This window comes from Onychostruthus taczanowskii, unplaced genomic scaffold (assembly GCF_017590055.1).
Source record: "Onychostruthus taczanowskii isolate IOZ18803 unplaced genomic scaffold, ASM1759005v1 scaffold4, whole genome shotgun sequence".
NCBI lineage: Eukaryota > Metazoa > Chordata > Aves > Passeriformes > Passeridae > Onychostruthus > Onychostruthus taczanowskii.
This window is the reverse complement of record NW_024501459.1, coordinates 23,112,899-23,125,570: the sequence shown is the minus strand read 5'-3', so window position 1 is coordinate 23,125,570 and position 12,672 is coordinate 23,112,899. Positions and strand designations below refer to the sequence as shown.

The window sequence follows — 12,672 nt, the reverse complement described above, 5'->3', positions numbered from 1 at the left end:
TGACACGTAGGCACACTAGTAAGTGTGCAGCAGTAGAGCAGTGTTTTCTTTCTTTTCAAAAACCCTCGTGATTCTCCACCACCCTGCAATACCAAGTACTCCTACACTATTTCAGTCTTTTTTGGAAAAAAAAAATCTGTTGTAAGTCTGAGTCATACTGTAATCTGGAACCAGAAGCTTGGATGTTTTGTGGATTCCTGGTAGAGATTCATGGAGTAATAGCAGATTATATTTTCATTTTTCAACCTTATAATAAGTTTTTGATGGTTGCAATTATTGTTTATGAATAATAATTTAATTTCTTCTGTTAGCATTTTTTCAGGATGGCACAGGCCCAGATCATGTGAACAAAGGAGGATAACCAGCAGTATTGTACTTTAGGAATATATGACTTGATTAATTCCTGCTGTTACCATCTAACTTGTGACAGAGTAGTGAAATCTTCTTTTTGTTTGTATATGATTATGGGTTTTTTATTTTAATTTTTTAAAATACAATACACCAGCTCTACATAGATTGTTGTGTGCTAACATTTGTTCCTGTACTTAGAAAGAATTAAGATGAGAAATAATTTAGCATGATGAAAAAAAAAAACAATTTTTTTACTGCAACCGTAATTTAAAGAAACCAGTAGGTAAAAGTACGAAGCATCTGAAGAGTATGAATCAAATTTGCATTGCTCTTCCCTCTACTGTATAAGCACTGTGCAGCCCACACATCAAAATTTTCCCCTAGTCTGGCACTTCTCAAATGTGACGTAGTTTAAATTCTGAAATGGGGGTTTTAGAAAAGGATATTTACAGCCATTGAACATGTACAAATGGGCTAAGCAGTTCTTTCATAAAATAACTGGGTTTCAATACTTTAAATAGCTGTTTAAAATAGCTAGAAACTTGGGTTTTTTCTAGTTTTTTAAGTAATATAGCAGTGGAAGTTTCCAAATAGGAGGGCAAAGTGTTAGATTCAAATTAATGATAGGGTCTAATCAGTTAAGAATAGGCTTCTAAGCCTTGTAATGGACATAGCTCATTTAAGGATGAGTAGGCAGTATTGTCTCTCTTGCTTCCCCTGCTAGTTTGGATCTACTCCCTTTTCCTCTGATTTCCTCAATCTTTTTTGTTGAGATTTAGTTGTAATTTAGGTGACTGAATTCACTGTTTGAATTGTTTATTTTGGTTTAGTAGTCTGTTTTTCTTCTACTCTCTGTCTAATGTCAAGTGCTGCGTTAGATTACCACCTGAGAACAACCTTCAGGCAGTGGGCAGTCAGGTAACCTCTTTTATACCTGGCAGGGCAGAAGTAGGGTAGGGTGTGACATGAATAGAAGTACTTATGTACTTAAAATCAGGAATCTTGTTGAAGCTGAGCCAGTGTCTCTGCTAGATTTCCAATTTCCACTGCTTGCTGCCAAGTATATTAGGGCTGTCTATAAATAGTTTGTTGAATAGTTGTTGTTGAATTTTTGACTGAGAATAAAAAATAGTGTCAGGTTCTTTTCTGTCCCTGCCTTTTAAAACAACAACTGAGAAGCTTCAGCTGGTTGTTGGGTTTTTTTTCACACAAAAATCCTTAAGTCAAATTAGTTTAGCTGCTACTTTAAAATGATGTATTTTAATGGTAGACTCAAAATACAAAAAGAGTGGAAAGTGACTGAGAAGCCACACCTACAGCTCAAGAATGTGAATAATTTATAGACTTCAGTATCTTCCAAACATTTGCTTGATGTTTGGTGATGGTGCTGTGGGCTCTGTTTTAAGACTCCACCAGCTGGCAGCATCTATGCGAAATTTGTATTATGCTAACATCTCAGATGATGGGGAATTTTATACAATTTCTTATGTGTGTTGCCGTGGCATTCACAATTGGTGTAATATTAGTGAATAATGTATGCAGTGCCTAGTGAATCCAGAATGAGAACTTGTGTGGTTTATACTGAGTGGCTATGGAGGCTGAGCTTATTCCTGAAATTGAGGTGGAGCCTCCCTGGCAGCACTGAAGCTGTGGGGTGTAGAGGACATGCTTGGGGTGTGTGTTGTTCCACAGCCTGGCAAGAGGGGATTCATGAAGCAAAACAAGTTATGCTGAAGACTTAAGTTTGTGCTATAGGTTTTCAAAGGGTTTTTCTTGGGCTAGGTCTAGTGTGGCCCAGAAAACTCCGTACCCATTACAAGTAGGAGCATATCCTCCCAGAGAAATCCATTCAGAAACATGTCGCTTACCCGAAACAAAATACTAATGTAGACAAATCCCAAGTTCACATCATAAAACTACCAGGAATAAAGGATGTATTATGTTTTGGTAAAGAAGCTAATAGATTTGTAATTTGTAAATGCAAAGCATTCACTGATGTAGCAAACTTAGATTTTTAGAGTATGGATTGTAATAGTCAATTTTTGAAGAAAGAATGCAGACTATTTTTTTAGGTGTGGAGATAATTACAATGCTAAGAAATGTAAAAGTAGTAAGACATCTGTCTTTTGAGATTTTTAATTCAGTGTTACAAATTATAAAATATCAACATAGAATGGGCTGTGCTAGTAAAGGACCATCTAATTCATGTGCTCTAGGCAGGGGACTTTCCACTAGACCAGGCTGCTCTAAGCCCCATCCAACACGATCCTGAACATTTCCAGGGATGGGGCATTTTTATGGGGAGAAAACTTCTCTGTTCTTCACCAGCCTCACAGCAAAGAATTTCCTCCTGATATCCAGACTAAGCCTGCTCTCTTTCAGTGAAGTCATTACCCCTTGTCCTGTCACTACAGGCCCTTTCCAGCTCTCCTATAGGCCCCCTTTAGGCTCTGAAATAACCACAGCTCTCAGCCATTCCTCACAGGAGAGGGGCTCCAGCACTCTGATCACCTTTGTGGCCCTACTTATGGCAATAAAGGTAGGTGTGATGTTCATTCAAGTGCTGATTAACTTTGGAGCTTAGGCTTTTTAGAGCAAATGTGGATTTGGAAGCTTCATGACTGTTTTATTCACCAAGAAATGAATAAAGACCTGTTTTTCAAAAGTGTAATGCAACTACATGTTGTACACAAAGTTCCTCTGAGAGAAGGAGAGGACAGTGTGAGAGAGTGATTAATAGAAGACCATGTTAGACAGGTTTTGAGTATACAGTGCAGACTTTCAGCAGCACCATTCCCATTATTTTATACCTAAGAATAATTGTCAAAGCAGAATATGGTGGATGCTGGTTGTTGTAAATGGTAAAAAAAAATCTAAAACCTACATAAAATTATTCCATTGCAGAATTGATTCTTTAAGTTTTTGTCTTAGTTTACTAAATAAAGTTGAATCACAGTTGGTCTGAAATAAAAATGGTGCCACATAAAATAACAGCATTGAGTATCGTAAGCAAATTCTGTGCTTTATTTTCTTTTACAGTGAAATTTTATGTGGTTATTTCTGGATTTTGTATTGTTAAATATTTAAATAAGCCACAATTTCAGTATAGTTTCATCCGTTAGTCGCTATTATTCTTAATTAATAAATTAGGTATGCTACTGTTTGCATACACAACACTTACTCATTTGGTCTGAACATTGGCTTTCACTCATTGAAATTTTAGCTACATTAACTGTATCCTCTTTGTAGCAAGCGTTCTTCTGTTACTGGAACTTGCTATAAAGGTTGTCACTGTTCTCTGCTTTCCTTCCATAGAAAATTCTGACTGATGCCTATATGGCAGTGTTTCTGTGTATTGCATGTGTAATTTTATATTAAAATAAAGGGTTGTTTAATCCATCCCTCACATAAAGGATACTTTGCATCTTGCTGTGCATTTGAAATCTGATTTACAAATGATCACCTGAAATTCTGTTGACTCCAGTACTTAACCCTAAGGAAATAGGGGGGAAAAAAAAGTAAACCTAACTAGTTAATGCCAAACGGTTGATTTAAAAATAAATAATATAAAATTTGTCAATAACTCTTCTGGAGATTCTTCAGCTACAGTGGGGATTATTGATCAGTTAATTCCTAAAAGTCAGTATCATCCCGTCTCATTATGCTTTTTAAATTGCCTTCTGTCATGAGTTGTATATTGCCCTTTGTCAAGGAAGTAAGCAGCAGCTGGGTGTAGGACAAAAACTAGTGGTCAAAGTGCAATAGATTATGTAAAAAAAGTCAGTGAAGACAGGAAAATATGAGATTATTGTGTTTTGTGAATCTTATTCTGAGTAGTTGATACAAATACATATTGGTGCACAAACTAATTTTATTTCATGCATATCTGTAATAGAAGGGATGTAGTGATTGCAAACTAAACTGTGAGAAGGCAGAAAATAATAAAATGTTGGTATCTGTAAAAGCTGGTACTGGTATTGTAGAAATTTGGAAATGATACTGCTGCTTTGCTTTTTTACTGGATACGGAGATATTACAAATAGTTGCCTGACTTCAGTGGACTGTATGTTCTGAGCTGTGCCACAGCTTAGTTTGAAGCATTCCTGGTAGCAATAACTCCCTATTTCACAGACTGTTCTGGGGAGTAATTTTCCAACTATTAGACTGCTCTTACTTTTTTCCCTTTTGCTCCACTGTTTGCTTCACTTTCAGTTCCTTTACTCATGTAATTTGAAGCGCACATGTGGCTCTTCCTGTCTTCTGAGGAAGAGAAAATTTGAATTTCTGTAGTTCGATTTAGCAGTGGTTGGAGAACACATGGTGCAGAGATATAAAAGAAGGTACAGGAGAAACCTTAGAGACTGGGTTATAAATGAGGAAAAAACACATCTAGTCCTTTTTGCATGCTCATGTCCCTCAGATTACAGAAAGTATTTCTTTCATTAGGTACTTTCACTATGCTGAATACTGATCCTTCTGCAATGCAGGAGAGCTTGGCAGAAGTATGGCCATATACCTATACCTTGGCTGTGGACACAGCTTTAAATTCCTGGAGCTGATGCATTTTATTCTAAATGAACATTAGTTTAACAAATATAAGGAAGGTGTTCAAGAGATGAGGTTGTAAATGATGAGTCAAAAGACTGAGAAACCTCCTAACTGTTTTTTTTTTTCCTCATTAACTGCAGGTGGCCCACAAATAAGTAATTCAATAAAGTATTTTGCTAATACTAATGCTTTTATCATAGAATGGTTTGTGTTGGAAGGAACCTTTATAGATCATCTAGTTTATCTGAAGAGTAGTAGTACTTGTTTTTCTGTTGGTCTCACACATGCCCTGCTCTGAGCTGTAAAATCTTAACCATAGGCGTGGTAGGCAGGCTGTGGCCTTTGCCACTTTTCTCCCACAGGCTTGACAGAGGAGCCTGACTGTGGTTCAGCAGGACACAGCATCTTCAGTGGAAGCTTGTTTCTGCTCAGCTGTGCTTAGGTGTTTGCAGGAAGCGGGCCATGGCTAGGACTGTCACAAAATGTGCTATCAAAAAGGGTCATTCCAAGAGGCCTGATATTGCAGAGGCATCATGGATTTTCCAGCTCCTGTATCTGCAGGTGAAGAGGGTTATTTTTATTTTTGTACTCAGTAGTCAAAGCACCATTGCTAAGGGGTTTTTTAGTGAGATGATATGGAAGACAGCACCAATTTGTTCTTGAAAGCATATAGTACCCTTATTTTGGTCAAAAATACCCTTATTTAGAAGCAAAACTTAGTGAAGAATGGTGCAAAGTAACTTCAGGACAAGAGGCAGCTTTGTAAGGTACAGGATGGGAAGGAATTTTGGGAGTAGGATGAAGAAAGGATGTTTGCTCATGAAATACATTGTTTAAAGTAGAGCAAGTTGAACACATATCACGGTAAAGGGTGTTTAGAAACACATAATATGCAGGAACTGTTGTTGATCTCTTGCCCTTGATAATTGTGGTTCGAGAAAAATACCCTGTCCAGTCTGCTTATGTAGCATTCATTATGCACCACTGTGCTTTTTAACTCAAGGTAGTTAAAAAGCTCTCTCTTCATAGCTGTTCAGTTACAGCACTTCTTCAATTTATACAGTTCTATTTATAGGGGGTTGTAATTTGACTGTTGAGGATAATGGCACAAGCTTGATCTTGATACAGAAGAATTTAGCTTCAATGGAGATAGGTGTATGTGATTTTTCTTTGTGGACAGTAACTACTTAGTGTAACAGCAGAAATAAAGGTGACTTAAATAACCTTTGCTACTATTATTTTTTTCTTTTCATTTTTTCACTTCAACAATCAATTTTTCTGTAAAACACCATCTGGATTTAATTCAGTCTCAAGATACATGATGTTATTTCAAAGTGAAGTTAGAGTTTGATTTTACAATCACAGTGGACAAAGTTGCATGTACCAGATCTTTGTGTGTGCTTTTGCACTGTTTATCATTTCAGCGTATTATATTAGTATTACTAATTTTAGTCAATTTGAGATCAAAACTGCTTCATTTAAGAGTTATTATTTGTTGTCTCATTATTTAGGTAAACTTGTTCTTTGTCCAAAGCCTTCAAGGTCATATATATATATTTAGAGCAGAAGGGTATCTTGTTTAATCTGCTAAGGAGCACTTAATTATAGGAGGATGGAGGTAACTGGGAGTCTGTTTGGCTATGCTTTTTGTAAATGCATGAATTTGGGTACAAATCAAAGGAGTAGCTCATATCAGGACCGTAGGCTTAGTTTTATGCTCCGAAGTTATATGCACATAATCCTTTGAGTCTGATACTCATCCCATTTTGAGAGAGCTGTGCTGCATATGCATAGGCTGTGGGGAAGGATGGATGTAGAGGTGTAACATCCTAAAATGAAGGCTGCAGCATTGTGGTTAGCCTCCAGAGTGAGGCTCAGCATCACTGCTACTATCTGAATTTCAAATATATAGAACTTGGCAGGTGATTTTTCCAAACATGTCATGTTTTTCAAGTGTGAAAGCATTCTTTTCCTTTGCTCTTTTTGCTTTGAAGTGTTTGCTGCTGCCACATTTTCTTTGTTGCCAGCCCACTCCCCTGGCCTGTATTTAATCTCCTACCTGTGATGAAACTCAGAAGTAGTTAGTGAGTCAAATACCTTGCAAGGCTATGGGTGTTATCTTCTGCATAGTTCTGATCTCCTCTCCAGATTACATTTAGGAGTCCTGGAACCAGGATATTGGGAACTGATGTTTTGACAGTGGCAGGATTTTCTGGGTGGGGTATGAGATGTTTGCCATAGTTTCATTTGGATTTGTAGGGGAGAAATTCCCCAACTGCTGGAAAACCTGAAGGCAGACCTAGTGTAATCTTGCTGGCTTCTGTGGTCAGTCAGCTGTGAGACATGAATCGAAAGGAATTAATTCAAGTGCCTGTGGAACTACTTGTCTGTCTCTGCCTGCTCCTTAGATGAGGTGGCATTGCAGTCCAGAGGATTTCAGTGGAACAGAAGAAAGTGGTGGAGGTCAAAAGGTCTGTCTTTGTGCTGTGAAAGTAAAATAAAATTTTATGGGTACATCTGTAAGAATGGGTGAACAACTTTGAACCTAACCATTCCTCCTTTGAACACTTGTAAGATTTTTAAATTTGTTGAAGACAGAAAGGCACCTCAAATGTTGGAGGTTATTCCATGCTGTACAACATTCTATCAAAAGTCCAGCTCATTTAGTGACAAGTTGGGTGTGTTTTTTTATATTGCAGTCAAGCAGTCTTTAGAGATATTACCTTGAATGGTGGCAACAAACTCATGTGAACCTTAGTAGAAAGCCATTAAAAGCACTTTCCGTACTTTTGTTTAATCTATATATTTCCATTAGTTCAAAATTTCATATTCTATTTATGAATTTATTTTGGTTTTTTTAGAAAAAGTATATTAAATGCTTGATTTTATCTTGATCCTTGTCCATTTGAATTTTTTAACTTGCGTGCCATATCTTAAGCTGCGGGGTTAAAGTTGACATAAATTTCTGGTTTGTATTTGTTCTAAGTATTTATAAAAGGATGTGAAGAAGATGGGTATAGTCCTGGTGACACAGGTGATGGAAGATGTTGGTTTAAAAAAAAAATTACCCTGGTTTTTCAAAGGCAGCACAGAAGGCAGGATCTTCTCAGTGTGTAGCTTCCAGTGCTGTGCTGTCAGACTCCTGCAACTGATATGGACAAACCTAGTGCTGAGTTTTGTTAGGTGACACCTCAACTGTTTAAGTTTAAAACTTCAGGTTGAAATGGGAATAAATAGCAAATATTTCTTTAGGACATAAAGAAATACAAAAACTTATTGGTGACTTAAGAAATTTTATTTTACATTTTCATATTCTCCTGTGTTAAGTAGACTAGCAGGAATTTAAAAGATAATTTTGTTCACATATGTTAATGGAAGTTACTGATCTGTTACCTGATATATTGGTCTTCTAGAAGGCTAACTTTAAAAGGAACCATGTGATTATTTGTTGAGATTGTATAAGGATCATTGCCGAAAAGTTTTCAGCACTTAGTAACACTTAAATGGCATCTAAACACACTATTTCAATGACAGTTTTCAACAAAAGAGGAAGTAATAATCTGAGAGATTTCTCATTTTTAATGTAATGAAAGTTTAGGGGGAGTTTATTTTAAAAGACCAGAAAGATCTTATTTTGATACTGTAGTACTTGGATCTGAGTTTAGGCTTCATCATCACACGTTAGTGCCACTTCTGACTAATCACTGAAGTTACTTTGACAATAAATTTGACATCTCTTTATCTCAAGAGATTAATTGTTAGATTGTAAAGCGTATTTAGATGGAAAATATTCAAGTGTTCTCTCTTTAGGTATTGCCTTAAGTTTTCTTAACCCATTAATTCTGAGTCAACACATACAGGATTTGGATGCAAGTTCCCATTTTAGTATGCTTCTCATTCTTACTGATTTATAGTTTTTGTCAATCTTTGGTATATATATACTTTGTTTTGTTTTCCATCATGTCAGTGTTATGTCAGTCTTTTAATGTTTCATTGTATTTTTATCAGAACTGATTTCATTAGTATTCTGGGGTTTTTGTTTTGCTGGGTCTTTATGTACAGGCAGCTTGTCAGGAATTCAGATTCTGGGAGCATCAATGGAATGCTCAGATACTGACTGTCTTCAATGTAATAACTTCTGGGTTTTTCATATTTCTCAGTGTTTTTGAATTCCTTCTTTTTTGTCATGATGTTCATTTTCAGTGTTCAATAACAGCTACAGATATAACTATGTGCTAATGCCCCTTTTTACAAGTAAAACGGTGAATAATCCCTGGTGTACTTGAAAGATGAAATGTCAGTAAGTTATTTTTAGGTTAGACAAGAGGTCCTGAAATGTGTTAATGTTTTCTTTATGCTGATGGAAATAATGGAAAAGAAAACAATCAGAAATATGCTTCTTTGGAATTAGTTCCAAGTAAAATAATTTTCCAGCAAAGATGTTTATTTTGTAAATTGAGAGCTAAGTGTTACTGTACACACAAAATTAGAGTGGCAACATCCTTTGGCATGTTAGCGATACGCAAAATGGAGAAATTATTTGGAGAACATTTGGAGAAATCATTTAAAACTTAGATGTATATTTTGATGTATATTTTACTTTGAAAATTGTTTAATTGAAAAATAGTTGCTCACTAACACAGTATTTGAAATAGCATTTGTTTTACAAATACTTCAGTATTTTGTACATTGAGGAGAATTGTTGCAGTGTGGAATTTTTTTAACAACTGAGACAAAGCAACTTGGTATGTAAATATATGCAGTGAAATTAGTACTTTGAAAATGGAGTGGGAAGCATGCCACTTTGAAGAGCCAAGGAATTTAGTTTTAAAAAATAAAAAAATTAAATGTACTATTTTTCTACATATTCTGATCATCAGGTTTCTTACTGTATTGTGTCTCTAAGAAGCTAAAAATCACGGCTCTCTGTATTTGGTATCAACCCTGGGAGCAATTTCTTAAGCATCTTATGTATAATCACTGTACCAGAGGGGCACTGAGGTATACCATGTTCTGGGTCAACTCGTAACAGTCTTTAAATTGGTATAAAAGGAATTCGTGTTTTCTTTATATATTTAAGGTTCTTGTTCCCAGACATAGTACACTGACCTTGCAGTGCTGGTAGAACAACTGATATCACATGCATGAAAATTTGTGTGACATGGCAAATCTTAAATACTACAAAACTTTGAAGGATTAAGAGTTGTGGGGGTTTTTGCTTAGTGAAGTACTTTACATTTTAGATTCACTGCCTGTGTTCAAAGGAGCTTATGTATCGAAGTAACTCTTTCCTCCTGAAATTTCTCAAATATTTTACTAAAAATTTGTTGTAAAGGTTAAAAGAAAATGATGAATAAAGGAGGGGAGAAATGCACACAAGTACAATTTGATGTGTTGCATCATGTACCAGGACTACCACCTGCCAGCAAATATGTTGGCTTTACCAGACTTCTTTTACTTCAGAGAGTACAAAGTAGTATGGTGTTTGGAGGGATAACTTTTTTGGTCTCTTACTCTTGATGAACACATGGGTCTTGTTCATCTTTGCAAGTCGACTTCGTTTTAATGAGCACTGGGGGGAGTTACTCTCGAAGGTAGCTGGGTCCCTGCTGTATCTGAACTGTCTTTCTGGATAAAGGGTGTAGGCTGCAATTTTTCTGAAATAGATGGGTATAGTCTCCTGGATGTCTTTATTTGCACAGCATTTACTTAAAAATATTGCTCCAGAAGGAGATGGGGAAAGAGACCTTTCTTGAAAATAAAATAGCACTTGATGGAAAATACAGAGTCTACCGTCTGACAGGCATAAGGTTTCTCAAAACTGACAGTATAAGTCTCTGCTTGTTTCTTAACTTTCTAGTACATCTAATTGTTCCTGGTAAACTAAAACTGCTTGGGTGGGGGTATTTTTTATTGTATGGTAACTTTCTCTTTAGTTTTTCTCTTTAATTTATGATAAAACTTATGTAGGACCTTTCATGTTTAATATTAATTAAAAGAACTTCAGGTTTGTTCATTCTGTTCTGTAAAAAGGTATCTGAAGAATTTTTACAAATTTTATCTTGGAAATTAGCTTATTCATTATGTTTAATTTTAGGAAATGGTGCTCTTGCAGAACATTCTGAAAATGTGCATATTTCAGGAGTGTCAACGGGTAAGTCATTTTTTGTAATGTTTAAATTTCATGCATGACTTAAATAGTAAATATTGAAAGCCACCTGGTATCTTATGAAGAGATATTTGGCTATAAAAATTATTACTGCCTTTTGCAGCATGTAATAAGGAATGAAGCAACTGGAACATGGAAAAATTCTCATAAGATAAAACTGATACCTGCATGCTCATGAACAGATTATGCCTTTCTAAGTGGACTGCTTAATTATTTTTCCGTACAAACATTGAACTAAGAGAAAAGTTGGTTTAAGTTGAATTGATATTTTCTTTCCACAGTCAAGTTTTTGTGAAATGAAATTTACTGAAATGTAATTTTGGACACTGCTACTATCAAATAGCATAAATCCAAGGGTTATGCATTTCACCTGATTAGATTTAACTGAAACAACTGTACACTTGACTGCACAGTTTCCTTAATACAAGAAAAAAATTTAGAACTCATGAAACTGAGAAACTGATGAGATGCTGGGAGAATATGGGGTATAAAAGCAGCACACGCTGCTCGAAGGTTTTTATGTTCCCTTCCAATAAGTCAGTTTTAGGCCTCCTCTGGGCAGCAGCCGCAGTCGGGTCTGTTGTGTGTTAGTGGTGGGACTGTGTGGCCATTGAGGCATTGGTGTGCAGTCTTTGTTCTTCAGATGCTGTGCTGGGTCAGCAGCTGCTGGGCATGGTTTATGATACAGATACCCACAGTATGTGCAAACAGGGAGATAAAGGCTCCTCAGCAGGTAGCGGAATACAAGCCTGATTCTTTCCCTAGGAAATCTGCCTCTAATCCCTAGAATTCAAACTGATTTTCACACCTCCTTCTCCTAAAATAGGAGTCAAAATGCAAAGTTGTCCTTTTTGAGAGCAGCTTCTACATCTCACTGTAGTTATCCTTGCAGTATTGCTTTAAACATTATGTTGCTACTTATGCTTGTATGGTTGAGTTTTTGGATAAATTTATGGTCAGTGGGTGGTCTCTGTTACACCTACTGCTTTCTATTTCCCTTTTACTGTTTGCCACTCAAGGACTGTTAAAAGTCTGTTTATAGAAGATCTTTCTTACCCATTCTTGTGGTGCATCATGAAGAATGTGGTTGCTTTTTAATAGTACTGGTGCAAGTATCATATGTACTACATTTATGGCACACTGTAAATAATAAATGTCTACATAGCTACTTGCCCCTCTTGGAACAATTATTGCTGGAATTGGAATGGATGAGAGACACTAAGTCAACCTAAAATCTCCTATACAGCTTTCAGAGTATGTTTTAACAACCCCTCACACCTTTGTTGACTGCAAGTCACAATACAAGCAGAAAAGCATCTGCTGAGCAAGGGGTGAATGGAATTTTTGACTCTGCTTCCAGTACTTTGGCCAGCATGCTTGAATAGGCAGTGCCAAGAAGAGCAGAACACGACGTACTTTGTACGCAAGATAACAGCAGCTGGTAGATAGAACTTTAACTACTGAGAAGAAAGATCCATTTAGAAATAAATAATAACAACAACAACAAAGGGAAAAAAAAAGAAAAAAAAAGCCAAACCAAAACAAAAAAAAGTATCTCTGATGTTCTTGTATTTTTAAATAGCTTTCAAGATGGGAAAAAATTA

The 12,672-nt window shown here is 36.2% G+C and overlaps 1 protein-coding gene across 1 annotated transcript in view; it reads left to right on the top strand.

The window, feature by feature from the left end:
- LRP12 (LDL receptor related protein 12) overlaps positions 1-12,672 on the top strand; it is a 49,288-nt gene that overhangs the window by 18,062 nt on the left and 18,554 nt on the right. Inside the window, exon 2 of the mRNA XM_041412544.1 lies at positions 10,997-11,053. Coding sequence (XP_041268478.1) covers positions 10,997-11,053 — 57 coding nt within the window. The remainder of the gene's footprint in view (positions 1-10,996; positions 11,054-12,672) is intronic.